This window comes from Drosophila navojoa, chromosome 2 (assembly GCF_054131105.1).
Source record: "Drosophila navojoa isolate 15081-1374.11 chromosome 2, UAZ_NAV_1.0, whole genome shotgun sequence".
NCBI classification, from domain to species: Eukaryota; Metazoa; Arthropoda; class Insecta; order Diptera; family Drosophilidae; genus Drosophila; species Drosophila navojoa.
This window is the reverse complement of record NC_142890.1, coordinates 29,972,699-30,000,473: the sequence shown is the minus strand read 5'-3', so window position 1 is coordinate 30,000,473 and position 27,775 is coordinate 29,972,699. Positions and strand designations below refer to the sequence as shown.

The 27,775-nt window shown below is 40.1% G+C and overlaps 10 protein-coding genes across 13 annotated transcripts; 4 read left to right on the top strand and 6 right to left on the bottom strand.

Moving 5' to 3' along the window:
• Window positions 1–1,176: 1,176 nt before the first annotated feature.
• LOC115564212 (uncharacterized) lies at window positions 1,177–5,622 on the bottom strand. Of its 2 annotated transcripts, XM_089258294.1 has the most exons (5): window positions 5,516–5,622; window positions 5,339–5,442; window positions 5,079–5,273; window positions 4,609–5,026; window positions 1,177–4,533 (listed from the first exon to the last, which is right to left on the bottom strand). In XM_089258294.1, the coding sequence occupies exons 2-5, from the start codon at window positions 5,419–5,421 to the stop codon at window positions 1,321–1,323; spliced, it is 3,909 nt and encodes a 1,302-aa protein (XP_089114420.1). In that variant the 5' UTR covers window positions 5,422–5,442; window positions 5,516–5,622; the 3' UTR covers window positions 1,177–1,320. The 2 variants fall into 2 exon arrangements, with proteins under 2 accessions (XP_089114420.1, XP_089114427.1); XM_089258301.1 differs by lacking the exon at window positions 5,339–5,442 and having other exon boundaries at window positions 5,516–5,621.
• On the top strand, window positions 5,558–6,572 carry RpS25 (ribosomal protein S25). Its single transcript, XM_018099318.3, has 3 exons — window positions 5,558–5,724; window positions 6,024–6,300; window positions 6,364–6,572. Exons 1-3 carry the CDS (start codon window positions 5,722–5,724, stop codon window positions 6,435–6,437), a joined length of 354 nt encoding a protein of 117 aa, XP_017954807.1. The 5' UTR covers window positions 5,558–5,721; the 3' UTR covers window positions 6,438–6,572.
• A 194-nt stretch (window positions 6,573–6,766) lies between these two features.
• On the top strand, window positions 6,767–9,099 carry ZnT86D (solute carrier family 30 member 7). 3 transcript variants are annotated; one of them, XM_089257707.1, is made up of 4 exons: window positions 6,767–7,126; window positions 7,214–7,419; window positions 7,491–7,931; window positions 7,997–9,099. In XM_089257707.1, the coding sequence occupies exons 2-4, from the start codon at window positions 7,239–7,241 to the stop codon at window positions 8,497–8,499; spliced, it is 1,125 nt and encodes a 374-aa protein (XP_089113833.1). In that variant the 5' UTR covers window positions 6,767–7,126; window positions 7,214–7,238; the 3' UTR covers window positions 8,500–9,099. The 3 variants fall into 3 exon arrangements, with proteins under 3 accessions (XP_089113833.1, XP_089113834.1, XP_017954892.1); XM_089257708.1 differs by having other exon boundaries at window positions 6,767–7,130; XM_018099403.3 differs by having other exon boundaries at window positions 6,768–7,097.
• Window positions 9,100–9,928: 829 nt separating this feature from the next.
• Tctp (translationally controlled tumor protein) lies at window positions 9,929–11,162 on the bottom strand. The gene has a single exon (XM_018099255.3). The coding sequence runs from the start codon at window positions 11,036–11,038 to the stop codon at window positions 10,520–10,522; it is 519 nt and encodes a 172-aa protein (XP_017954744.1). The 5' UTR covers window positions 11,039–11,162; the 3' UTR covers window positions 9,929–10,519.
• A 968-nt stretch (window positions 11,163–12,130) lies between these two features.
• Window positions 12,131–13,376, bottom strand: LOC115564211 (glyoxylate reductase/hydroxypyruvate reductase). Its single transcript, XM_030388252.2, has 2 exons — window positions 13,188–13,376; window positions 12,131–13,126 (listed from the first exon to the last, which is right to left on the bottom strand). The coding sequence occupies exons 1-2, from the start codon at window positions 13,328–13,330 to the stop codon at window positions 12,226–12,228; spliced, it is 1,044 nt and encodes a 347-aa protein (XP_030244112.1). The 5' UTR covers window positions 13,331–13,376; the 3' UTR covers window positions 12,131–12,225.
• Window positions 13,377–13,418: 42 nt separating this feature from the next.
• Bdbt (Bride of doubletime) lies at window positions 13,419–14,406 on the top strand. The gene has a single exon (XM_018100733.3). The coding sequence runs from the start codon at window positions 13,514–13,516 to the stop codon at window positions 14,360–14,362; it is 849 nt and encodes a 282-aa protein (XP_017956222.2). The 5' UTR covers window positions 13,419–13,513; the 3' UTR covers window positions 14,363–14,406.
• ppan (Brix domain-containing protein peter pan) lies at window positions 14,395–15,861 on the bottom strand. The gene is made up of 4 exons (XM_018099010.2): window positions 15,529–15,861; window positions 15,095–15,459; window positions 14,610–15,037; window positions 14,395–14,547 (listed from the first exon to the last, which is right to left on the bottom strand). Exons 1-4 carry the CDS (start codon window positions 15,859–15,861, stop codon window positions 14,426–14,428), a joined length of 1,248 nt encoding a protein of 415 aa, XP_017954499.1. The 3' UTR covers window positions 14,395–14,425.
• Window positions 15,862–16,711: 850 nt separating this feature from the next.
• Rab11 (RAS oncogene family member Rab11) lies at window positions 16,712–21,041 on the bottom strand. Its single transcript, XM_089264551.1, has 5 exons — window positions 20,896–21,041; window positions 20,500–20,696; window positions 18,298–18,419; window positions 17,365–17,713; window positions 16,712–17,303 (listed from the first exon to the last, which is right to left on the bottom strand). Exons 2-5 carry the CDS (start codon window positions 20,537–20,539, stop codon window positions 17,170–17,172), a joined length of 645 nt encoding a protein of 214 aa, XP_089120677.1. The 5' UTR covers window positions 20,540–20,696; window positions 20,896–21,041; the 3' UTR covers window positions 16,712–17,169.
• Window positions 21,042–21,090: 49 nt separating this feature from the next.
• On the bottom strand, window positions 21,091–24,223 carry rtet (major facilitator superfamily domain-containing protein rtet). Its single transcript, XM_089264074.1, has 5 exons — window positions 23,460–24,223; window positions 23,045–23,392; window positions 22,905–22,978; window positions 21,728–22,209; window positions 21,091–21,370 (listed from the first exon to the last, which is right to left on the bottom strand). Exons 1-5 carry the CDS (start codon window positions 23,880–23,882, stop codon window positions 21,279–21,281), a joined length of 1,419 nt encoding a protein of 472 aa, XP_089120200.1. The 5' UTR covers window positions 23,883–24,223; the 3' UTR covers window positions 21,091–21,278.
• A 12-nt stretch (window positions 24,224–24,235) lies between these two features.
• Sec15 (exocyst complex component Sec15) lies at window positions 24,236–26,858 on the top strand. Its single transcript, XM_018098793.3, has 3 exons — window positions 24,236–24,520; window positions 24,586–25,685; window positions 25,743–26,858. The coding sequence occupies exons 1-3, from the start codon at window positions 24,445–24,447 to the stop codon at window positions 26,847–26,849; spliced, it is 2,283 nt and encodes a 760-aa protein (XP_017954282.1). The 5' UTR covers window positions 24,236–24,444; the 3' UTR covers window positions 26,850–26,858.
• The last annotated feature ends 917 nt before the right edge of the window (window positions 26,859–27,775 follow it).

Here is a 27,775-nt window from a genome sequence, read left to right as displayed (position 1 = left end):
TTAGGATTTTATATGCACGGCGTCTGTAAGAACACCCGCAGACATTTTTCCATCAGCGCCATTTTGATGTTACAATGCTGTCTCTTGCTTCAAACTCTACGGATGAGACCAAATCAAAATTGGATCTGCGTGTCGACCGAGTCTCTCATGGCGAAACTGTTTTAAATGGCATTTGGGAATGGCAATATGATGTAGACCATACTACCATGGTAATGTCAATGGCCTTACTAATTTTAATTAGTTACAAATGAATCTATTTTTGTGACAACTTTTCTTTGCATCAGTTGGAAGCGACAATCTATAGCTCCGATAGTGGATCTGAGAATGAATATAAGAAGCTACCCCATGGCATTCCACCAATGAGTTTCGAAGAGTTTTTGGACCAGCACTACAATGACATTGTATATGCAAATTTTAAAAACTGCTCTAACCTTAAAGCATATAAGAACAAAGTGGAAACGCCCTGGCAAAAAGGAACTTACACTTTTAATCAATGCCGGCCGAAAGGATATGGGATGCCCGAAATTATAGCCGATGGCTTCTATAAAGTATATACCCGACTTAGCGCTGATCCTGAAATCCATATTGTTGTTGTTTTCAAAATCTCAAACACTTTTTATTAATTGAAATCCATCCGCAAATATGGTTTTAATATTTATATCTTCAATTGTATTGCAATAAATATTAAAGAGCACATTTTGGATTTGTACATAAGATTCTTTGAATAGGTAAATTTCGGGAGATCTCTATTGTCTGATGATTATTAATGATTACCTTGCCAGATTCCGATTTACAGTTGAAGTTAACTGCCACAATTCAGAGCTGATCCTGTAAAGCATCTGGGTATACGATTTATGCAGAAATGCCACTTTCTCGAAAAGTGTTGTTACATATTTTGTCCACGATCCCCTATTATATTATTATTATTATTATATTATATGTCCTTAGAAGGTTTACTGTCAGATAACCGGAAATCTGCGGATATTCTCAATATCACCCAAAGTATCTTAAAATATCTATTAGTGTATGCGTTTTTTAATTTGTATGCAAAAATATATTCCTATTTATAGACTTAAAAATATAGCATCGCCCAATCCCCAAGACTAACTCACCAAGAAACAAGTTAGTTTCCATAACAGAAATTTGTTTGCGTATTTACACATTTATTCGTTTGCGATTTTTATTTTACTTTCTCAGTTGCCAAATAACTTAATAAAGACTACTATCGTTGCAGATTATAACTTTTATTCATGCAGGGATCAATTGCATTACTGAAGGCCTAAATTTAATCGGAATATATCTTAACGATCGAGTTGAGTTCTACTTTTGCAGCCGACGCGTGGCGCGTCTTATGGGTCGGTTTTCCGGTGTAGTGGGCGGTGCAAACCGATTCATCTGCTGGCCAGGCATGCCCGGAGCTGACGTCGGCGTGGCAGGAGCATTAGCGCCGCCACAAAAGCTAAATGGCGCTGAGCCATTCATCGAGGGCGCCGGGCTGCCAAAGCTTATCGATGGGGTTGGATTTCCGGCGCTGCTGCCAAATGTAAACGGTTTATTGGCCGCATTGATACCGGTGCTCTGCGGCGATTTGATGCCACCAAAAGCAAACGGCGCATTGGCAGTGCCATTTGATGCGTTGTTGCTGTTAGCCGCGTTGCTAGCGCCGAAGGAGAAGCCGCCAGGTTTAGTCTGCTGCTGGTTCTGTGCAGCGGACACTGCGCTGGCGAAAATATTTTCGCTTTGATTTGTTGCATTGGTGGGCGTGGCACTGCTTCCAAACGTAAAGAGTTTCTGATTGTTGCCAGCAGAAGACGCCGTTGCTGAGGGAGTTGCCGATGCCGCAAAGCTACCAAAACCGTTGCCTGGCGCGGCTTGGCCCGCCGGAGTTGCTGCTGCTGTTCCTAATGTTGTGTTGCCCCCAAAATTAAAACTTGGTTTCACTCCACCGGCTCCGACGGCTAATGGCGATTTAAACAAATTTGTAGACTCGTTTTTTGGAGTCACAGCTGAAAATGAAAAGCCGCCCACTGCTGGTGTCGTCTGCTGTTGTTGCTGTTGTTGCTGTTGTTGCTGCTGTTGCTGCTGTTGCTGCTGCTGCTTCTGTTGCGTGGTCTCCGTGGCACCAAAGGTAAATGCTTTGCTTTCCGTTGAATTGCTTCCTCCGAATAAGGACGTCGACTTGGTCGGCGCACTGAAACTGAAAGCATTTGTAGCTGGTGCACCGCCCACTGGTGCAGCGGTAGCTGATCCACCAAAACTAAAGGCGCTGGGCACCGCAGCTGGTGCTCCAGTTGCTGGTGTTGCTGCCATTTTTGGTCCATCGCCACCAGCGCCAAAGCTAAACATATTGTTGCTGTCGCCTTTATTGTGCAGCGTAAAAGGCGTGGTTTTAGCTGTGGGCTTGCTGTCACCGCCAAATGCAAATATATTCGAATTGTTTGCTGCTGTTGTTGAAGCTGTATTGGTAGTTGAAGTAGTAGCACTAGCAGCAGAAGCAGACGTCGCAGCCGTAGCTGTGCCCCCAAAATTGAATGTTGGCTGTGCTGTTGCTGCTGCTGTTGTTGCTGATGCACTACCGAATACGACAGGAGCTGCAGAAGCGGCTGGAGTTTTGCCGAAACTAAATATTGGTGACGTAGCTGGTGCGGCTGTTGTTGCAGCTGCGGGTGTTGCAGGAGATTTAAAGCCGATGCTAAAGCTGTTGCTATTGCTGCTGCTGCTGCCAAAAGGCGTCGGTTCCTTGGGCTGGGATGAACTGTTCTCCAACGTTAATACTGGCGCAGCTGTTGCTCCTGCTTCACTGTTACTCTTGCTGCTGCCAAATATGAGAGAATTGTTGCTGGTTGCTGCTGTAGTTATAGCTGGAGCTGTGCCAAAGCTGAATACTGGAGCACTTGCTGTTGTTGTTGGCGCAGTTGCTGATGTTGACGCCTTACTTGTTGCCGCATCTGATGCAGGCTTTCCAAAGTTAAACGAAAGGGGTGTTGATGGCGCTGCTGCTGCTTGTGCGCCTAATCCTGCTCCTGCTGCTTGTGCATTATTTGTGCCAGTGCCAAATGTAAATGGTGTTTTCGCTTGATCCGTTGTTGTTGATGTTGCTAGTGTTTCTGTTGGTGCTGGAGTCTGTTTTGCATCTGCTGCCGCCGCTGCTGGCTTGCCAAAGGGAAATATAGGCGAGCCAGTCGATCCGGCTGTGGTTGTAGCTGTCGGCTTCGAATTCATAAACGTTAACATAGGTGTAGATTCTGCTGGTGCAATTCCATTTGCATTTGTTGCTGGCTTCTCTGTTGCTGTCGGCAATGTAAGTCCTAGCACAGCTCCTGTTCCAGTTGTATTTTCGCTCGATTTTCCCGTTGCATTATTCACTGGTAGCACAGAAGATATGGTAATGCTGGTGGTAGTTGGCGCCGGTGTTAATGCAGACATTGTTGTTGCTGATGTTGTAGTCGTCCGTGCTTCTTCAGTTGCTTCAGTTGTTGTTGTAGATACGCGTTGAGCGGGGTCGGTTGGTACGGTAGCAGTCGCCAATATAGTCGATTTCGTGGATGCTGTATTCGTTGTTACATTTGTATTTGTTGCTGAATTTGTATTTATTGTTGTCGGTGCGACAGATGCTTTAGTTGTGGAAGTATCTGCTTCATCAGCTGACGTTTCATCTTGAAAGATTTCACCTCGCAGACTACTCAACATCAAAGCCAATTTCGTTTTCTGTGTACGCTCCAAATGGGAGTTTTTGCTGGTGACAAGTGATTGCTCCTGTTTGGGCCTCACAAACTGTATGCCTGCATATTCGTTGGCATCCACATCGGGACTATCCAAGTCAGCCTGCTGTTGCGTGTATTGTTGTTGTTGGGGTTCTGGTAGTTCTTGCTGCTGCTGCTTCTGTTCCAGTTGTCGTTGTTGTGCATTGAACAATGTCAATTTGGGTTTCTGGTCGTAGTTGGCCTCTACTAAGGGAGCCGACGCCGCACGCTGGGCTGGAGTAGCTGGCAGTGGAGTGATCGGCGTGCTCTGCGTCCTAGTCAAATTCTCTAAATGTAGATCCGTTGTACCCGTCTGACTTCGCTGTATCTTTGCCACCTGTGGACGCGGCGAAGTCTCGGGTGAGCTACTATTGTTGCTGCCGCTGCTGGCATTGTCGTTGAGTGCGGACGTATTGCTCATTGTACGCATGTCATATAGCTTCCGTTTATTGCTATGCAGCTGACTGGAGCTCAATGAGCTTGCGATGTCATTGCTGTAGCTGCAATTGCGGCGCTTGGCCTGCTGCTCCGGTGATTGCTGTGGGGAAATTCTCTCAGGAAAATGATGTGCAGACATATGTAAAGTGTGATGTTGATGCTGGTGTGGCAGCGCTATGGGCGGATGATGCAAACGCCGTGGTACTGTAACAGTCAATTCACGCTGTCGCTTGAAACTCGACTGAGGTTGCAGCATGGATAACTGTTGGTGCTGCTGGTGTATATGATGATCCACATAATCATTTACGCGATTGCAGCTCTTTTTGCTGGTGAAATCGTTGGGTTGTATTTCCTGCAAATAATTTGTGTTAGTTAAGCCAAAACAGTTCCCACCATAGCAGTCACCAATGGTTTGAGGTCGACTTACGCCGCTATTGATGCGCTTGCGTGATATCTCCTTGAGCTCCTCAAGGACGCTGCGCGTGGGTTCGCTTTCGTGTTGCAGCGGAGGTGGATGCATAATAGGGCGATTCTCTCTCGACAACTGCTGGTCGCTTTTTTTCTCCACGCCAACCAGCGAATTCGAGCGCAGCAAGCTGGGCAAGGTGTTGCCACAGTAGAAGCTTCGCTCAGGTGGCGCCATACGTGTTATGGACACTGATGGCAGGTTAGGCTTATGGGAGAGAGGCGATGAAGCTATGTTACAACGGCGTGGCTGCGTAAGTGGATTATAAACATTATTATAGGAGATGCTGCGTTGCAGACCACGGCCGCCAGTGTTTCGATCCCGCTGGTATTCCACAATGCGCGACGCTAATCCGCTGCTGTTCACGTCCGCAAAGGTTCTAAGTAGGAGAGTTATAATTATAATTATTAAGCATTATATGCATTACTTACTTGGGATCCATATGACTAAGATTTAGCCGTTGTCGTGCCGATTTAGATACACTCGACGACGTTCTCGAGGTTGTATGCAGACTCCTGTTTTGCGGTGAATCATTTGTAAAGCTATTGCTTAGACAAATGCTCGAGTTGCTGTGCCCCCTCGATATACAACTCCTTTGCATTTGCTGTGTTATTGACCGCTGTCTCCTAAAAAATGTCATTTAGGCTTAATATGTATATTAATAAATGAGTTAATTTTAATTTATGCATACGCGAACATGCCACCTATCCATGTGGAATCAGCCATGGGTCTTGATAAACGCGGGGAATTGCTTATACTGTAACGATGTTCCATTGTTTTGTCCTTCTGTATATACTATATACGTAAGTCAGGTTTTATTTATATTTAATCTGAGTACCAAACAATTATGTTTGAGAATCAAACTTACAGATGTCGAATGAAACGTTTGTTACATTACTTGGTGAAACAACAAAAAACACGCCAAGCAGGCCTTACGAGTTGCGCCTTTGTATTGGCTATCGATAAGTAGTAGCGTCCGGCTGCGATAATAAAACATGCAACTTTGCCGATTTCGAAATTGCATGGTAACCCTGTCAATTTCCGTCCTCCATCTTTCTGCATTGGGTTTTCACGATGGTGAGTTCGGCAGCTATAGTTTTTTAAATTTTTAAATGGTTTGCGACATGGAAATGACATTTAAGTGATGGATATAGTGTAATAAACTGTCAATAACGTGGTGGGCTATAAATGCAGTTACATTTATGAAGCCAAACATATCGGAATCTGCCTGTGCATGCAGCAAACAAACGAGAGATCCATAACCTCGAAAGTGAACGTTTTCAAATCATATGAGCATACCAAAATACACAAATTGATGTTGAAATACATACATTTATACCAATTGTACGTAATATGTTTGTTTATTTTTGTAACAGCCGCCTAAGAAGGACGCGAAGTCGTCGGCCAAGCAGCCGCAAAAGACACAAAAGAAGAAGGAGGGCTCCGGTGGCGGCAAGGCCAAGAAGAAGAAGTGGTCCAAAGGCAAAGTCAGGGATAAGCTGAACAATCAAGTTCTGTTCGATAAGGCCACCTACGAGAAATTATACAAGGAGGTGCCCGCTTATAAACTGATCACACCCTCGGTTGTGTCTGAGCGATTGAAGATCCGTGGCTCTTTGGCCAAGCGCGCTCTGATTGAGCTGCGCGAAAAGGGTAAGGGAACATAATCTGATTGATGCATATGTAGAGCATAATTACAAAACCAACTATTTCTAGGTCTCATTAAGCAAGTCGTGCAGCATCATTCCCAGGTCATCTACACACGTGCCACCAAGGGTGATGAGGCGTAAATTTAGTTTTACCACACATCTACAGTGCCGCACGCTATTTTACAATATAACGATTGATTGTATGGAAGTACCAAGGCTCTGCTACATGTAGTAGAATGTTGAATAAACTTGCTTATTCTTTTTGATGTAAGAAAACTGAGTGTAACATTTTATTGCATAGCATTTTGGAATACCAGAGGGAATGGGAATGTTTTAGTTTTCTTAAGGATAAATAGGTGCTGTTTTGCTTATAGGCTTTATTATTTACTTTGAAAATAAATATTTTTGTTAGCAGACTGCAACGTGTGCTCGATAGTTTTGTGTGAATGCCAATATCGTTAGTTGTGCAACCCTGTTGACAGAATGAATGTTTACTGGGTAACCAGACGTCTATTTTGATGACAACACAGCAGATTGGTGCGGTTTGTGTTTTCGACTGATTTAAAAAAAAAATGAATTAAATTGCAAGTCCTCAGTAAAATAATAAAATTCAAAAACAAAAGGTGTACTGCTAACACCTGTGCAAATAAACGGCTGTCTGAGCGGCACGTTTACGTAGCAGGAAACGTTGCGTGCGGCTATTTACACAAAAAAGTTGCCGCCGACGCTGCAGAGAAATTCTTAAAGCGTTTAGCAGCAGCAGGTGGAGTTGGCCAAGGCTTAGTCCAGCGATAATACCACGTATGCAAACAATTACAAACAAAATTAATGTGTGTATGTGTGTGAGTGTGCGTGTTAGTCGCGTGTGTGATAACAGTCAAGATTTTCTTTTATTGTTTAATATGTCTGTCTCTTAGCACATTCTACAATTTGACCGCTAAAATGATACCGTTAACGCACAAGGATCGCAGCAACTTTGGCTACCGAGTCAAGGAGAAGCTGAACAGCTGGAAACGCCTGATCTTCGCTGATCCCAATTCTCGTAACTTGTTTCTCTTTTTGATGCTAAATCTTAGCTTTGCCTTCGTGGAACTCTTCTATGGCATCTTGACAAACAGCTTGGGTTAGCATAGCGCACATTTCTATATTGTATTAATCATATGGTTCAGAGCTATATTTATGTTTATATATCAGGTTTGATCTCGGATTCGTTCCACATGTTCTTCGACTGCACGGGGCTACTGGCTGGTCTGGCGGCCTCGGTCATTACGAAATGGAAGGCGAATGATAAGTTCTCGTATGGATATGTGCGTGCCGAGGTACTAGCCGGCTTTGTGAACAGCTTGTTTTTGCTCTTCATTGCCTTCTTCATACTTTCCGAGGGCGTCGAACGTCTCATAGAGCCGCCCGAAGTGAAGCATGAGCGGCTGTTTGTTGTGTCTGTGCTAGGTCTTCTCGTCAATCTCGTGGGTATATACGCGTTCAATCATGGCGGTCATGGCCACTCCCACGGTGGCGGCGGCGGAGGACATGGACACTCTCACGGCGGAGGGGGCGGAGGACATGGACACTCTCATGGACACAGCCATGACGCTCATTCTAATCACAATCATCAGGCCATCTCAATGGACAATGGTAAGAAGTTGCAACAGTCGTAGTATGCCAACAGCTGCATCTCTCTCTTCTGCTATGGCTTCCAGGTCACGGACACTCACATGATCACAGCATGAGCCATGGACACTCGCATGATCTTGGCACTGGAAGCAATTCACAAATCATGCGCGGCGTGTTTTTGCATATATTGGCCGACACGCTCGGCTCGGTGGGCGTCATCATTTCCGCAGTTCTCATGCAAATGTTTGGCTGGATGATAGCGGATCCAATTTGCTCCATATTCATAGCGCTGCTTATTGGGCTCAGCGTGCTCAGCTTAATCAAGGAATCTATACTCATACTGATGCAACGCCAGCCAACCGCACTGGATCGTTCGCTGCTGCAGTGCTACCAGAAGGTGACTGGCTTGGCTGGAGTCTATTCGGTGCAGGAGCCGCACTTCTGGACGCTTTGCTCAGATGTCTATGTGGGCGCCATCAAGCTGGAGGTATCGAAGAATGTGGATCCCACGTACGTGGTAACGCATACGCGCATGATCTTTGAGGCGGTGGGCGTAAAACAGATCTACATTCAGCTCGACTATGTGTGATCCAACTTCCTCCTGTCCATGTATATATATATATATATATGTTATTATATATATATAATCATTATGTATATTGAGCAGCGCGTGTGTTGTGTGTGCGTATTTGGAGTACGATGATAAGTATGTGCTTTTATTTACCCAAATTCTAGTTTACTAGGCTCAATGCGCTATAAAATAACAAAAACAAGCTGTAAAATGTAAATCTAATTAATTGCGAAATTTTTGTTAATTTATTTTCTACATAAACTTGTTAAAATGATTCATTCCAACATTATCAAAGCGAAGCAAAGTGAACGTAGTGCAACAATTCAGCAAATTATGTCTATATAGGAACCTAGTATAATTTTAATATATAAGTCCCAAACTTGTGCATTCTAAATAGTACGTGGAGTTTATTTAGTCTCCTTTTTTATGATTCGACAGAACAAACCTACACCATATACATATTTACGAAAAATTTGACTGAATAATACACATCTACCAAAATTCCATTGTGTAAATGGAATCGCAAATCAAAATTGTAATAAGCCACAGTTTTTGCTGCATCAAAATTACGAACGAAATAAAATAGAGTTTGTTAATATCGTTTTTATACACAAAGAATGTTTTTTTTTCACCTTTCTCTCAGGAATTCCTGAGCTTGGACTTTCCAGCTAAAAAATTATCTATTCCTATGCTAGGCCATTAGGAATTCCGAATTCCTGTTTACGAAGGTGGCAACTGATTCCTGTATAACTTAAAACTCCTAGCTAAAAAATATAAAGATTTCGTTTGCGTTTCTAATGGCAGTGCCAAATTAACATGTACATACATATGTATGTATGTATGTATGTATGTACGTGCGTATATTCATTTTTCATCCCACTAACAGTCAGCAAAATCTGATGTGGTTTACCTGTAAATATGTACGTGCCTCACATGTCTGCGTAGTCATCGTAGGCAGTCCGCACTGTATACAAACGTACACGCGATCTAACAGGTATACACGTGCGTCTTTGAGAATGTGCGAAAATGTGAATGTATGCGATAAGCAACTAGACTATAGACGCTAGAAAACATAGCACACAAAAGCAAATGTCAAAAAGCTTTCTTGACGTATGACGTACACATACATGAGTGCATTGCACAGCTCAGCAAAGTGGTATGCAGATGATTGAGGTTATATTGAATTTCTCAAAGCCCTCAAAATATAGGACAATTTACTTACGGTGGTGCATCAGGACATTGCGCATGACAAAAATCGCACAGAGACAAACATTCGTATGTATCACTGTCAAAGGTCAATAACATTTGGGTTGCCCAGACCTTGTCCGAGTCAATGCCACACGAAGCGTGTGTTCATAAATAACAGTAGACGCAGCTGCAATGCCGTCTCGCCTGTGCTACCTGAACCCACTAGGGGAAGGAAATGTGTTATCATTTGCGAATTCAGTTTGTGTATATGGATTCCGTTTTATATATTTGTTTTAATACATACAAATTTTCTTACTTTTTCTGGTTATTGTTTTTTTTTTTTTGTCATTCCGTGTTGAAAACATATACGAACCTATACAAAAATTGCTTTGTTGCTATAAAAATATTAAATTACGCTGTATTCAATTACAATAGTTATAGGATAATTTAGTTATTTTTAGCTACTGTGTGAGTGAACTAGTTCTTCTTCTTGGAGGTTCTCCTTCCGATATAACTACAAATTTTGCTCATTCCATAAAATAACATTTACATTCATTGATTCTAAATAATAAAACGGAATTAACTCGACAAGTTGTTTGAATTTTTCTATTGATAAACATAAATTTCATCGAACTGTTGCCAAAAATAAAAAAAAACCGTAACTAAAGAAATCCGTTTGAAATGGGTATGTATGCGTGAGTATGTGCCCGCTCTCTGCCTTTGTGTTTTTTTTAGTTTGTATATATTCGTTCAGTGGTGGCTGTTGCTTTTGTCCTGCCTGCATTGGGCGTTGCTCGTTCTTCAGCATTGCCAGCCATTGAATCGAAAAATACAGAACGGAGCGTGCAGCTTAGACCTTCTCCTCCTCAAGGCCATGCTTGAAGAACATGAAAACGGGAACGCTTTGGCCATCAATGTCCCGGTATTCACACATGGCTACCATGCCGTCGACATCCATGGATTCTCCCGTGAAAAACTGGAGCTCCTTAAAACGGCCCAGAATGTCTTTCATGGCTTTGTTCATGTTGGTTTTAAAAATTTCGACCTGGTCGGGGGCGGTTTCCTGCAGTTTTGCCAGAACTTTCTTCATGTATTCTTTCAGGTAGACAGTGTACGACTTTTTATCTCCGAAGGCAAAAGATTCTGCCAGACGGTGATTCAGAACAATATCGACTCCTCGCTCGACATTTACTTCAGTGCCTTCATCCGCTTCTTCGGCCGAGGGATTGGCGCCTGAAAGCTGAATATCTCCTTCTGTGCGGCTAACTAATTTTCCATAGACTTCGTAGATAACCTCATCAACCAGTTTCATTTTGTAGGTGTCGGCGAACATCTCATCACCGGTAATGATATCCTTGTAGATTCTCATCTTGGCGTTGGTGTTTTAAAATATGAGTTTAATTTTCAGGCAAAATTGCAATTAACAACTGCACGGAACCGGGGCCACAACTGCCACGCGCTGAATCAGTAAAAAGAAGGAACGAGACGAAAAAAAATGGCGCATGCTGTTAACTTAGCATTTTGCTCAACTGTTAACAGCAGCGAACAATAGTGTTACTATCGAAACAATTTTGTGGTAAAATTACTTAATTTTCATACTGCAAATAAGATAACTTCTAATGTATGATGACTCAATCTTTGCTAGTGAAATGCACTTTTATACCTGTTTATTTAAATATTTAAGAAATAAATACTAGCTAACAGTGTCAAATAAGTAAATAGGAATGTACATTGATAGTTTTGGACTATCGTTAAAATTTGGCGAAGACAGCGAAGACTAGCTTCCGATTTTATTTTAATGCCCGTTCAATTAAAATTTTTGAATACTTGAAAAATTAAGAAGTAAACCTAAGCATCCTAATGTAATGTACATATATAGTTTGTAAAAGTAGTCTTGTATTGTGCATTCAATTCCCCGTATAAATGTTGTTATTTCGTACTTAGTTGCAGTATATTGATATCATGCGTTCATTTAAATTGTAGTATTTTTTTTTTTTTTTGGAGTATTAATTGCAGTTTGGAGACCGTTTAATAATGCCACTAACCAGACAAAACATTTACGAGACAGATTTTTCGGCGTGAAAAAATTGTTCTAGATGTCTAGTCTATGTGTTGTCTGGTTAGTGGTAATGCGAAGCTTATTATGAATTCAAATCAGAAGGAATATACATATGTACAAAATTTAATGATATTCTCGGTACTAAAATGAGAAGAAAATATGTTAATAATTCTAAAATAAAACCACATATGTATGTACATACATGATCCACAATCAAGAACCTAGCACTGCTAGCACGCAAGCATCTATCATCTTAAGATTTTGACGATAGTCAGAACATTTACTCACATTTCTAAATTAATTTACAGTACCATGTTACCTAATATTTATTTAATATCTAGATAAATATGTTTTCGCCAACGAAAGTATATTCAGCTTACAACATACCTAAGGAACAACTCATTCTATATTTCTCCTTTTGAAAATTTATTGCTGGATTTTATTAGACTATTTTCAGAGATTAGATTATTGGTAATATTCCAAAATTTAATATTGATTTACATTACTTCGGCCTCCATTTGGCAACCATTCAAAGCCGCTAAAATATTTCTGGCCGTTATGCGGGACATCTCCTTGCGGGTTTCAATATCAGCGCTGCCAATATGCGGCAATATAACAATATTATCTAGTTTCAAGAGTGGATCATCAAGTGGCAGTGGCTCAGGTGTGGTGACATCCAAACCTGCAGCAAGTATCCGCTTCGAATGAAGAGCATCATAAAGAGCATTTTGATCCACAACTCCGCCTCGTGCCGTATTGATAAAAATGCAATTGGGTTTCATTTTCTCAAATGCAGAAGCATTAAATACTTCCTTGGTATCAGGGGTTAGAGAGCAGCAAACCACAATAAAATCCGATAAGCAGAGCATCTCGTCAAAGTCCACACGCCGAGCATTAACCTTAGCTGCCTCTGCTGGCTTAGCCGTGCGAGTCGTATAGGTTATCTGAGCTGGTTTGAAAGGAACAATGCGAGCAGCAATCTCCTGACCTATGCGTCCAAATCCATATAAACCAACACGAGAGTTCTTTAATCCTTGACCACACATCCACATGGGCGCCCACGATTTCCAGCCACCATTGTAAACCTGCTTGCTGGCCTCGAACAAACGTCTATTAGTGGCTAGCAGTAATGCGACCGTTAGCTCGGCTGTGGCGTCGGTAAGAACTTCGGGCGTGTAGCCAACGCGAATGCCACGTTTTTTGCACTCCTCTACATCAATGTGCTCGAAACCCACTGAAATGGTGGCCACGCATTTTAGCTGCGTTCCAGCCGCATCGAGCACAGCGGCATCGATTTTATCTGTTAGAGCACAGTATAGAGCATCCTTGCCCTTAACTTGACGAAGCAATTCATCTCGCGGCACTGGCAAAGTCTGTGACCATGTTGTCACATTACAACTGCTCAAAAACATCAGATAACGAGATTAAAAACAATTTACGGCCACCAACAACAAACAACCTCTTACGCAGCAATTCCAATCCACTGTCATCCACGTCCGGACGAGTCACATAAACTCTTGGCTGGGAACTCATTGATGCTTTTTGTAACAGTTGAGAAAGGCCTTTGGCCTGTTGAATGTGTCGTAGCTTTATTTTATGCATGTTAACTTCAGCTCGGGCTCAAGAATTATGTTATCTAGTTTTTCTTTATTATGCGTATTTGGGTTGGCGATTGTTGGTCACACTGTTTTTCTAAACAGTTTCTTTTGAGCTTAACAGATGATTGTTAGTAACTAGAAGAATCTAAAAAGTTTTCCAGCTGAAATATTTGGTCGTTTTTCTGCAATGGATTGGTACGTTGACAAAGAGTGGAGCGACGTAGCTCGTGGCCTGCAGAAAAAAGTGCTAAGTTTAGAATTCCAAAGGGTTGAGAAACCACTTTTGGTAAGCACTGTCTCATTTACCGTAAAAAAACCGTGTCCTAACTTGGGCTCCAGACCCAGTAAATACTTAGCATCCAATGAGCCACAACAGTACACATTGGAAATGGGCAACGCGGACAGCCCCATTGATTGCTATATAGAAATATTATTGCAACAGTTTGTAATTGGCGAAACCTCAGCTTGCAGCATTACCACCAAAACTGGCGAACGTTTGGAATTCGAGCTGAAGTTAGATAGAATTTTGAGCAATAAGCAAATCGACAAACTGAGCGCAGTGGAAATGTATAATCTGGCATTAAAGTACAAAGAGAAGGGCGTAGCCATGTATAAGGCATATCCAAAGTTTGCCTGCGATTATTTCTCACGTGCAGCTAAATTACTAATCACATACAAACCATTTGATAAGCTGGATAAGCAAAAAAATGGCATCCCTGGCAATGAAATGGAGCTGCTATTCGTGCAGATACAAACAAACTTGGCTGCTTGTATGCTACTAGAGAAACGTTACGAGCACGTTATATACCACACAGAATTTGTGGATACACAGGAGCAACCAAGCGAGAAGAGTATCTATCGGCGCGCATTGGCTTTCTATTACCTTAAGGAGTTTGAAAAGGCGCAAAATTTGATCGAGCGAGTGCCCCAGTACGAAGATAAACGAGAATTTACTAAATTGCGGGACAATATAGCAACAAGCTGGAAAAGCAGCAATGCCAACTATAAACAGCTAGTTCAGCGAATGTTTACATAGACTCGAATGTTACAGAAATAAATCGCACTATGTAGTCATAATAATTATCTTATTTTGTATTTGCTACTTTTCCTTAGACTTTTTTAAAGGTTTTTGATTTAATTTAAGTTTCTTATTTTTGTGCTTCATACCGGCTGGTAATTTGGGCCGCTTTCTCGACGCCGTGTTATCCAACTTAAAAAGTTCTGTAAAGTGATATAAATACATATGATCAATATTATTGCATCAGGACTATATCAACACTCACCTTCGTCTGGTTCTTCGCCAACTTCATCTTTGTAATATTGAGCATCATCGTCCGCATCACTTGCATTTTCTTCAGTTTCTTTGCGTCTCACTTCCCTGTTTTGCTCTTTCTTCAATTTCAAATTACGCTCGCGATTCTCGTTCTGTTGCTTCTTGCGCAACTCTTTCAATTTGCGTTTCTTTTCAATTAATTTACGTAATGCTTCCTTCTCCTCTTCAGTTTTGACAACATGATCGTGATAAAGCACTTCACCGGTTAGTAGACCCTCCTCGATCTTCATAAGCTGCATTGTTAGGCGAGGTCCAATTTCGTGCAGTTTTACAGAGCTTTTGTGGTTTTCGAAGTTCCCTTTGCCTTTCACTGTTTGGGGCAACACCACATGTGATTGCTCATCGTCGTCGGCATCTGCTTCCGAGGTATATCCATCCCTAAAAGGTTTTAGTAGTAGATGAGATGGCTTCAATATTAAAAATTATTGGTCTTACTTCATTATAAAATCGACAACTTCCTCACATTTGTTGAGATTTGGCACATTACCACTGACAATTTTCTGTACAGCTCGCTTTAGACCCACTGGAACCACCTGCACCGCATAATGGCGCATGTCCACAAGCTTTGTTTCCGAATTATAAGAGAACAGAAGGCAGCGGCGTATAGTATCAATGTTAACTTGAGCCAAATTGATTGATGGAAACATGTTCTGAAATGTTGAGGCCATCAATTTCAAATGTTTCCCTTCACCGCTGAAGTTGTTCATGATCACAAGCGGTGGATGCTTGAAATAATCAACGTCAAACATTTGCTTCTTACTGCTAGAGATGACGTCACGTGCAAGCGTAAACTGATGCACCTGTTGAGCACGAGAGGTATTTATATAGACAATTCATGTTCATGGTAAAAGCGAATCTATTCAAAATACCTTGAACGTTAGAGACGGGCCACGCGGTAAGCGAAGCACTTTAAAGGACAACTGTGTAGATGCTTTGTTGAAAACTGCCATGTGCGAGACGTGAAAGAAGCTGCTTAGACTAACAAAATCTTTGATGCGATTTATTTTTTTTTCACGCAAATTGGATGCAGTAAATGGCTCCATTATTCGACGAAAGTCAATTGTTAAATCTGCGATATACGGACAAGACAGACCGCGGTGTATGACGAAAGAATGAGGGGCCTCAACAATTTCACTTGGTTCACTGGCTTTGAACGCTGCAGTACGCGTTTTCGGATGTACTTTCTTTTTACCACCTCCCATTTTTTTTCTTATAAAAATATGCTTAAACAAAAATCAAAGCCACAACCGCACGTGTTGCTAAAACATTCAGCTGATTGTGTCGATACATCGATAAATGTATTCTAGAATTAGAAGGTGACCAAATACTTATATATAATCAATCAAATATATCGATATATTTGTTTTTAAATACATATTGCATTTCATTTATTTTAATAATATTGGTTGCTACAATTCGTAAATAAATTAATCGATGTATACACATATAAATAATGTATGCGATTATAGTTCACTCATCAAATAATTAACAAGAATAATGCACTGCACCACTAACCAGTTAGTGACTGCACATAGAATATCGGATTCTCATTCGCAAGTAACGCACTTTACAACCATTTTTTTGAAACTGAAACCTTTGGCGCAAAAACTACACTTTAAAATCAACAGTTGATATACAAGCGTAAACTTGATTTATTTCAATTAAAAATATTTACCAACATAGCTGTTTGTGTATTTCAAGTTTCATTACTGTTTATTTTATCAGCTAACTATTAACGAATTCCAGTGGTCAATTTAAAATTGAATGTTTAAAGTTCTGCATTTATGTTCTTTAATGTTATAACTAATCATAATATTTTAGATTTAAGTTTCACTTTTATTTCATGCGTAAAAAATGAATTACATTAACCAATAAAAAAGGGTTTGTAACAACGAAAGCAACTCCAATGCAGAGAAATCGGTTGACGTATGTAAGGGAAATTTGAATAATAAATAGACAATAATGAATAAGAGCCAGGTCAAAAGGGTTAAGTATGCATAATTTTGCTGGAAAAACAATACAACTAATAGAACTTACATAGCAATGTTGTAGTTGTTTAATTTTCTTTTTTTGAAAATTACAACTATATATTTATGTTGTGAAAATTAATAATATTAATATATTTAATATTAGCATTTATGTATATTTATATAAATTATAGTTACAGCTACAGCTTAAACTGAATTTGGAGTGTTTTAGTGTTTCCCTTTATGCTTTTGTAACTTTTTTCATCAGACCTCGAAGTTATCGATGCTTTATGCGATATATATTAAAACTTCAGTTTAAACTGCTGTTAACTACAGCCGGATGTTGATGTTGCGATTGTTTTGCTTTTGTTGTTGGTATATTTTTTATGCATATATGACAAACTGCTTGTGGCTGTGGTTCAAAAAATAACATCTTATGCTGTTATTATAGTTGTAATTGTTGTTGCTCTTGCTCTTGCTATTGCTGTTCTGGCTGTTACAGGCAGCAGTTGCTACTCCTGCCTCAGTGAATCGTTGGGGCGGTCACTGACAGCACTGCTTGCGAACATCGGCTGTAACAGTGGGCTTTACATCGATGGGCTCCACATTTGAGGGACGAATAACATCACCTTCAGGAGGATCTCTAATTTGTTTCTGCGACACAATACGGTAGATCTCTGAAAGCAGAAAATCGGTTAAAATTTTTAGATGTACTTTACAGTAAGTGGAATTTCATACCTGTGAGTATATTTTGGAATGCGGTTTCAACGTTCGTCGAGTCCAAGGCTGATGTTTCTATGAAACTTAAGCCGTTGCGCTCCGCAAATAGTTTTGCTTCATCCGTCGGCACCGAACGCAAGTGTCGCAAATCAGATTTATTGCCAACCAGCATTATTACAATATTCTGATCGGCATGATCGCGCAGCTCCCGCAGCCACCGCTCAACATTCTCGTATGTCAAATGCTTGGCAATATCGTAAACAAGCAGAGCCCCAACAGCGCCACGATAATATGCAGAAGTGATCGCCCGATAGCGCTCCTGACCAGCTGTATCCCAAATTTGCGCCTTAATTGTTTTACCATCCACCTTACAGAGCAAAAAAAGAAACGAGTTAAAGTATCAATGCAAATGATATTGAATTAACAGAGTTAGAGTAATTTTTGGGAAAATATAAAAGAAAATGAAGTTGAATCTAATTAGAAATATTTCACTCTTATTTTTATTTACTATACTAATTCCGGCGTCTGGAGCTTTCTTCGGTAATATACTTGAGTAAAGTATTTTTGAATTCTCTCGATATATTATGTATCAGTCGATTATTAAGTTTCTTTTCTTTAAATATGCATAGATGGAGTGGGTAAGATCGGCATTGGTTGGGATCCTAATCAAGAATGTATATATTGGCTAACATTCGCTTTGCCAGTTCGCGATATAAAGAATCTCCATGCATTTAAAACTTTTCGGTGATTAATGACTATACTTATGATATTACGTATGCATATGAACAACTGCAAATATGGGTATACATGAAATGTAAGATGATATTTGTCTGGAATCTGGATTGCGAACTGAACGATTGTAGAATCAAAGTCCCTTCTCAACACATTTGTAATAATTGTTGTTTTTCAAAGCAAGTCCATCTCCATTACAGACTTACCAGTGACACTTACCTCTATGCTCCGTGTGGCGAATTCCACACCAATTGTTGATTTGGATTCTAAGTTGAATTCATTACGCGTAAAGCGCGACAGCAAATTACTTTTGCCTACACCAGAGTCACCGATCAGGACAACTATAAAAATTGGGATTAAAGACAGCATTAACAGAAAAGAATAATTCAGCTTTGTCTCTGTAGTTGCAAAATTATTGGCTGGTCGAAATTATTGGCATGGGGTCAACGGGTCATGGATATATTCTCGGATTCAGTCATTGACGGTGCGTGCCTGAACGTCAATTAATTTCTTGTTATGCTCTTGTTGGGTTTTTAGTGACGGTGATAAAAAGTAACGCTTGAGGCAACTCCAACCGGACCCCTCAAATTTGTCAAATTTTCTGATTCCTACATTTGCAATTAGCTACACTTTTTACAAACTGATAACATTTTGGGCATTATTTTTACTGTCACATTTGCAAGTTCTGCTATTAGCACTGTGTGTTTTGCTTATCTAGAATATGATAATATAATCTCTGTACTGTCTCACACACACACTCACTCCCTCTTTTCCATCCTTTTTCTATAACTTTCTCTCTGTGTCTCTCTCTTTCGCTGTTCACTTTTTCTCTGATTATCGCTCTTGAAGCTTTTTTAATGTTGTAAATGTGAGTGCTCAGTCTGAAGTTATCATTATTTTTGATTATCTGACAGCTGCTCACGAGTAACGGTGATTCATAGCGTTGTTTCTTTTATTTTTACAGATCTGCTCTAGATCCATTAGGTCAACACATCTATATTAAGTAGATGATATTTAATGTTTTTTCTACTCATTATGTACAAAGAGAAAAATGTATAGCAAACTTTTGATTTCAGTCATGAAGTTACCAAGTCGACTAATCGCTGTGCGTCAGACCACTGACCATACTGGTCAGACTTTAAATATGTATAAAAAGTTATGATAATTTGACGAATTTCATCTCATTTAAGTCACAACATTCCCCGCAAAATGCAACAATTGCTCAAAAAGTCTTTTGAAAGGGGCGACTTCACTTTAGAATAGAAACCCTAGAACTTAGTACTCTCGTATGCAAACGAGACTACGAAGAGAAAATACTGACCCCAAAATACCTAAGCACACATAAAAAAAGCTGACAACAAAGAATAAGTGGGAAGTTGGTGACTAGCTGCCCGCATACAGCAGTAATTTATTGATGAACTACAAAACTTACAATGTAGATGAATGTGCTTTGAGAAAATTGATCTTGTCACAGAGTGCAAGCAGAAAAGAGCAGCTTGAGCAGGGTCCGCTCAGGGTCTACATACTTAGCTTCATATAAACTCTTCGACAACAAAAACATATAGTTTTCATTGAGTTTGTGGGCAAATATTGTGAGAGTGAGTGGCAATAACAGCAAAGCTATCTCATAACAGATGTGAGCGAAATAAGCATACATATGTAAAAGAAATTGCAAAAACTCAAAATAAAAGCTATCGCCAAAAAAAAAAAAAAAAAAAAAAAAAAAAAAAAAAAAAAAAAAAACAATATTTACATATGTATGTATATACTATTTGCACTGCATTTTAACCGGTGCCAAAATAAAAACAAGACAATAGTCAAAGTAAAATCATTGTTTTTACTATTTGACTCTATTATCATGATTATTATTACGATTTATGCAACGTGTCACACTGGCTGCTGTCAACAAAAGCAAAGAACGAACAGCAATGGAAACGCAATGACAAACTGACAGCACTTAACGGCAAAGTAGTTACGGGTGTATTTGAACAAAGAAGGGGACGATGTAGAGGCACGGCTATAAATGTAAAGAGAGCACGAGAAAGCAAAAGGGCACACAACAACAAATATGCACATAAAAGTCGTATAGAATTCAGCTAAACACCGCTAGGGGGCGTATTTTGTGATATTGCCCTGAACATTTTTGCCAAAGAGCTTGATCGGAAATTATAATAAAATAAACATATGGACTTCAAAGCAAAGGGGTCTGTGGACGTATGAATAGCATGTCTGCATTTGTTATGTCAATTAGTTTTAATTAGTGCCGTTGAACTACTGCGTCATAATTGCAACATTAAAATTGTAAGCCTTGTTACTTTCCGAAAATCTCGAGTCCTACGACCAGGGAAACCAGCCAACGACCGGCAAGTGGATAATTAATTACGAGCAACGTAATCCTAGATCCATGTTTATAATTTTTACCTTTAAAAAGATAATCGTATTCGTCTTCCCTTGCGCCCATTTTGTTGTGTGATTAAATTACTTGTTCCTCCTGCTCCTACTGGTTGGGATACTCGTGTTTGTATGTCTGTGTAAGTGTAAAATCCAATAATCCTTACGCGCCGCCGTTTCTTAATGCGTTTTCTTTATCCGTGTATTTTGCTCTCACACTTTGCACACTTTATTTGTAGTTGTAATCGGGACAATATAAAGAAAAGAAAAATTATATCAATTCGATTTCAAATGGGCGTTTACGATTTTAAGCTTGCTTCCACGTAAGGTAACCGTTGTGCGATAGTTATTGCAATAACAGTTGCCAGTTTGTGTGGCGTATTAATGCATTTATTATTAATTTTCTTAGTCGCGACACACACTCACTTAGACTTAGTCACTCCCAATATATTCAGCGACGTGAAGTAGGCTGCGGCATGTATGACAATGCAAGTGACAGCCATAAGTACTCGATACTCGATACCTCACAAGTTGTAACGCCATGTTGATGACGTCAGTGTAGACCGCCTACGTACGTTAAAATTCAAATTGTCTTGTAAATTAAACCTTCATATTTTAGAAAAAGATATAAAAATGCATTTATTAAAGTATACAAAAACAAATAGAAATGGAAAGGGAAAAACTGTAGGTAAAGTATTTAGGGCAAGTAATACTAATGGTTGCTAATTGTTCAGTAAATATACATAAAATAATATATGTACATATATGTATATAATTTTGTTCTTATTCTACTTTTAATGCAGATAGTTTTAAATACTTGCACACTGCAAAGCAAGTGCCGGATAGACAAGCAGCAGTCCGCCGGCTATATACGTGATCTTAGAGCCCACGCACCAGAATGCTGAAAATAATTTAAAGATTTAATATAAATCAAGTAGAATGCAGTAGATGATTAAAAATGTGAAAAAAAAAAAAAAACAAGTAAGGAAGCTCTAGTCGAGACTGCTCTACTACGAGATACCCTGAACCCTTCGAGCAATTGACAATTCGCACACACATACACACACAGGCGACTGCGCTTGGGCTACGCTGCTGTGTTGGCAATATTATGAGAATTTATTATATGTATGTATATACTTTGTGGGGTCTGCCACGCCTCTTTCTGACTGTTACATACATTTTAACAAAACCATTATACCCTGATTTCCCATTTTCAATGGGTTCAGGGTATAATTACGTATTAGAGTATAGCACTTACCTATAGATCCGACAACTGGGCCCAGGGCACGAGCCAGCGCACCTAGTGAACGGAATATCCCTAATACTGAACCCTTTTGATCATCGTTGCCATAGCGGGACACTAAGGTAGTTAAACAGGTAACTGCAAATGCAGTGGAGATTGCGAATAGTATCATGCCGGCATAGAGCATTTGACTATTGTCTGCTAGACCGACTAAGACGAAGGCAGGCACAATCAGGTACAGACTGAATATGGCATATGTTTTGATCTTTGCTTCTGGCAGACGACGTACCACAGATCCCTGTAGCAGAGTCATAACGAGACCTGTGGTTAAAAACATCTTGGCCTGATCCATCGATGTGTACCCGAACTTATGATACATCAGAAACGTTACAGTAAATTCCAATCCCGAATAGAGGAAGAGATACAAAAAGTAAATGAAGCCAATACTGCGAAGTGCTTGTATATCTTTTCTAGGCACATTTTTGATGGCGGCAAACCTGGAAAATAAAAGTAAATTATTTTTTACACATAAAAGGCAACACTATTCGGGTAGTAGTAATATAGTAAATTAATTGTTACAATTTGCCAAAGTAAGCTTATCTAAGTACAAGTTATCTAAAATCTAAATCACATGGAGTACAAATGTTATCACAAATATTATGGTATAATAGCCAGGAGTATTTTTAGTATATATTTATATTTATATTTATATTTGGCGAAACACGAAGTTTGAATATTATAAGAACAATATTTGAAATTTATGTATACAGGATTGTAGCACTGACCATTAGCCATATACATATTTTTAACACATGCAGATACATATATGTATGTAACTACATATGTATGCATGTAGCTATCACAGACACAGTATATGTATGTATGTACATCGGAAGTCGAATATATTATAGGCTATAAATTGCAACACTATGGTAACTCATTCCCCTTTTATAATTGAGAGAAACAAGTAATCATGCACATTGATAAGACAAATCAAATAATGTCCGGCTAAAAACATGGCCAAGTAGGGAAAGATAGCGGAGAGGGCCATGGAAACTAACCCTGCTGGACAAGAAACTTGGCAAAGCACATATAAAATGTCTCGCATTTTGTTTTTTTTTTTTTTGTTTTTTTTATGATAATTAAATGTAAACATAAATAATCAAATGGTAATAATAATCACAGTACTCACTTAAATATGGAGGAGATGTTGAGCAATTGCAGGCCATATGACAAAGCAGATGAGATTTCGGGAGCACGTTTCTCCTGCACACAAAAGCAAAAATCAGAAATTAAACAAAATAATATTCATTTAGAGAGTTACTAAAGTACCTTAGGTAGTGTTTCCCGCAAACAGAAAGCAAGAAGTAGCACATCTCCCAAAGCCAAGCCCAGAGCCAAGAGGGAGGGCAAAACAAACCAAGCACCGCCGCTGGCGCTTTTATTCGAGAATATTGCAAACAGAGCACCAATCATGGGACCCACAATAAACCCAAGGGAAAAGGCAACTCCGACGAGAGCCATCCCTTTACCACGCGTCCGTACGCTGGAGACATCTGTAATGACGCTCATAGAGAGGGAGATGTTGCCTTTGCTGATACCGCCAACAACGCGCGCCAGCACAAATAAGGCGAAATTGCGGGAGCAGGCCCAGATAAAATAGGAGAGAGCGATACCCGACTGAAATTGGTAGCAATAAGTTATAGTAGTACACTGACTGGAGGTACTTTCGTGGTAACAAACATACGGCACAAATGAGCAGAAGGGGCTTCCGTCCATAGTAGTCCGAGAGGCTGCCGACAATGGGACTTGCCAGGAATTGTAGAAAGCTGAACATTGAGCCCAAGAATCCGCCAAACAGCACTGATAAATAACGTTCCGGAGCACCCAGGAGTTGCTGGAACCAACGCACGCGCGTCGTCAACCAGGCATACAAGCCGGAACTATCATTTATGCGATAATACTCCAAGAGCGAAGGCAACAATGGCAAGATGATTGTAAACGCAAGCAAATCAAAGAGGAGTGACAGGAATATTATATATATCATGGGATCAGTTTTCTCCTTTGGTGTAATAGGCTTTCCATTGTTGTTGTCTTTGCTTTCAAACAGTTGTTCCGTTTCCGGTTTTGTTATTGGTGTTGAATGGTGGCGACTCCGAATAGTGGCCATGTTATTCTAGTATGGGTGCTGAATTGCGTGCGTGTACATAAATTTATTGTTATTATTGTTGAATATGATGACACGGCGTCGACTGCATAACTGTTTATGCGGCTAACCAGTAACTTGGCAAAAACAAAAAGTAGTACGCCAAGTAACCCGCTAAGAAGCAACAGAAGTGAAAGTTGAATTCGACTGATTGTGTTCAAGCAACGTTCAGACGGTATGATGAACATTTGAATTGAGCAATATCGTGATCTTCTTGTTAGCTGAAGATACTATTTTAAATTATCTAAATAAATAATTATAAATTGGAATTTATTGAGGCAACTTGTTGTTTATCTCATCACAGCATACTACCACTGACCAGTGATACTACACAATTGTCGATAACATTAAATGAGATCAACAGGTTGTTTCAGAGCTGTATCGTTTACGCGCCCCGCGGGATAAGTGTTGCAAAACGCTCGTAAGCAGCTGTGCCAAGCGCGTTGATCAACACGCAACAATAAACTGAAATAAATAAGGAATTTTACAAAAGTGCAATATATAGGTTGGCAAAGAAGTAAATCTAATGGCTAAAGTGACGGTACAGGACATTGAGGCAGTTGATGATTATTGGGGGCCCACATTTCGATCAATACTCGAAGGTAAGTCTGTATTTGTCCAGTCGCAGCGAACCATGATGATTAACGCCCACTTCACCTCGGCGCAGGGAACAATACCAAGGCAATCAGTGAACAGTTGGAACAACGAATACGCAGCCACGATAAGGAAATCGAGCGCATATGCAACTTGTATTATCAAGGTTTTATTGACTCCATACAAGAGTTGCTCCAGGTTCGTACGCAGGCTAAACAGCTGCATGATGAGGTCCACTCACTGGATACATCGCTACGCACCATAAGCGCGTCACTTATACAGCAGGGAAACGAGCTTGTGCGAGCTCGTCAAATCGAGTCCAATGTGGCCAGTGCCATTGAGGCGCTTAAGTCCTGTCTGCCCGCTTTAGAATGCTACATAAAGTTTACACAACAGGCCAAGAACAAGCAATATTATCAGGCACTGCGCACGCTAGAGACCCTGGAAACGGAGCACCTAACGCGCCTACAGCGACACAACTATCGTTTTGCCACACAAATGCAAACACAGATACCCATCATTAAGGAAAACATTCGCCGCTCATCGGCGGCAGATTTTCGTGAATTTTTGGAGAACATACGCAAGTTTTCACCACGTATTGGTGAGCTGGCCATCACCCACACGAAGCAACTTCAAAAGCGCGATATTAATGCCATTATTCAGGAACACAAACAACAGAATAATAGTGGTGGTAGTGGCGATGATGATGGTGGCAATGTAAGCGCACAAAACTTAATCGATTTCTCACCCATTTATCGCTGCCTGCACATATATATGGTGCTTGGGCAGCGTGAGTACTTCGAGAAGGACTATCGCCAGCAAAGGCGAGATCAATCGAAATTGGTTTTGCAGCCTCCACCAAATATGCACGATAATCTCGAAGCCTACAAAACATACATTTGCGCAATTGTGGGCTTCTTTGTGGTCGAGGATCATGTGAAGAATACAGCAGGTGATGTGGTCACAAGTAGTTATTTGGAAGAGCTGTGGTCCACATCGCTGACCAAGTTCGTCAATGAGATCAGCATGAGTTCCTCCTCATGCACAGACCCAAATATATTACTACGGATCAAAAATCTTATTATGCTGTCAATTAACACCTTCAAGTGCTATGGCTACACGGTACAAATTTTATGGGAACTACTACATGATATGCGCGATCATTACAATGAGGTAAACCCATTCAATTAGATATTAAATAACCAAAATAATGCCTTTCCCGTTTTTCAGGTGCTACTACAACGGTGGGTTCACGTTTTCCGTGAGATTCTGGACAAAGAGCAATTCGTACCCATGGTTGTTCAGAACATAGAAGAGTATGAATGCATTATTGAGCGATTTCCATTTCATTCCGAGCAGTTGGAGAATGCTCCTTTTCCAAAACAGTTTCCATTTTCGCGCATGGTGCCTGAGGTTTACCATCAGGCAAAGGAGTTTATGTATGCTTGCATGAAATTCGCCGAGGAGCTGACACTGTCACCCAACGAAGTGGCCGCCATGGTGAGAAAGGCAGCCAATTTGCTGCTTACCCGCAGCTTTAGCGGCTGCCTTTCAGTGGTCTTTCGTCAGCCAAGCATTACACTAATTCAACTTATACAAATTATAATAGACACGCAGTATTTGGACAAGGCCGGCCCTTTTCTCGATGAATTTGTCTGTCATATGACGAACACAGAGCGCAGTATTTCGCAAACGCCTTCGGCCATGTTTCACGTGGCCCGGCAGGATGCCGAGAAGCAGGTGGCAGTTCGTATATGCTTCAAAATCGATGAGTTCTTCGAATTGAGCGCCTATGACTGGCTGCTGGTGGAGCCGCCTGGTATAGCATCCGCGTTCATCACGGACATGATCTCCTATTTGAGGAGCACCTTCGACAACTTCTCATACAAGCTGCCCCATATCGCGCAGGCTGCCTGTCGTCGTACCTGCGAGCACATTGCTGATAAGATCTATTCGATTTTATTTGATGAAGAAGTCAAACAAATATCTACGGGCGCACTTACACAAATCAATTTGGATTTAATGCAATGTGAATTTTTCGCCGCCTCAGAACCAGTGCCAGGTCTTCGGGAAGGAGAATTGAGTAAATATTTCCAACGTAATCGCCAGCTCCTCGACCTGCTTATATTGGAAGAATGGAGTACGTATTTCCATGACTATGGCAAGCAGGAGAATCGTTACCACTTAGTCGAACCCCAGTCGATAATCACGATACTGGAGAAAATACGAGAAGCGGATAAAAAGCCAATTTTCTCGCTGGTGCGTAAAAATGATAAGAAGAAGCTACTTGAGACTGTTCTAAAACAGCTGAGGCATATAGCGGAGCGACAGACTTAAAATGCATTCGGATAACACAGTTCAACAAAATGTAACTTTTTCAGCCCCCGATCTGATCGTTATTCTTTTTATTGCTTGGCTTACTGAAAAAAAAAAAGAAAAACAAAACAATATTGAAGCGATGATTGTATTAAGAATTGTAATTAAAAGTTAAAAAAAAAAAAAAAAAACTTATTTGTAATAGCATCTATTATTTACTAAGAATCTAATATTTACAGTCCTTATTCAATCATTTCTATTTGTTGTTTAACACAAAGTCCAATATAACGCTTTGATTACTATATTATATCGTATTTAATGAGTTAGGAATATTTATAGGCATTAGTTTGACAGCACCCAATTTCATATTGCATGAACTCGCTCGAAAAATAGATATTCCTTTTGGATAGTGCACAATTTAACAATCGTAGCAGATTAAGAAGCATAGAGCATATTAATGACTCCGAAATTTCAATGGACAGTATATACACAGTATGAATTTAATCCAACGGAAGCAGCCCATCTAATTTAAAACAGTCAATTCTGAATAAGCATTTATGTATTTGCTAGAAATTGACAGAATTAGGGAAAGTAATACCCGACGACGAATCATGCCAAGACAATGTAATCTGTCACACAAGAGAGTTTTTGAACTCATCCATTCATTTAGCACCATTAAATTTTCTTCCCAAATCTCAAAAATACAATACGAAGCAAAAGCGTTTAGTGTTGATCACACCTTCCTTAACAACCGGAGTCTTGAAGTTATCGGCGTATGAGTGGTAAAAGTGCTGAACGAATATGCTAAACGAATATAAAAAATATTTTTTAAAACAAATGTATTTTCATTTTTATCATGCATTCATTATTAGTCGCATAAAATAAATGGCGACTGTAATGTACTTGAGAGTGTTATTTAAAAATCAACTGACAGTCCCAAACAATAT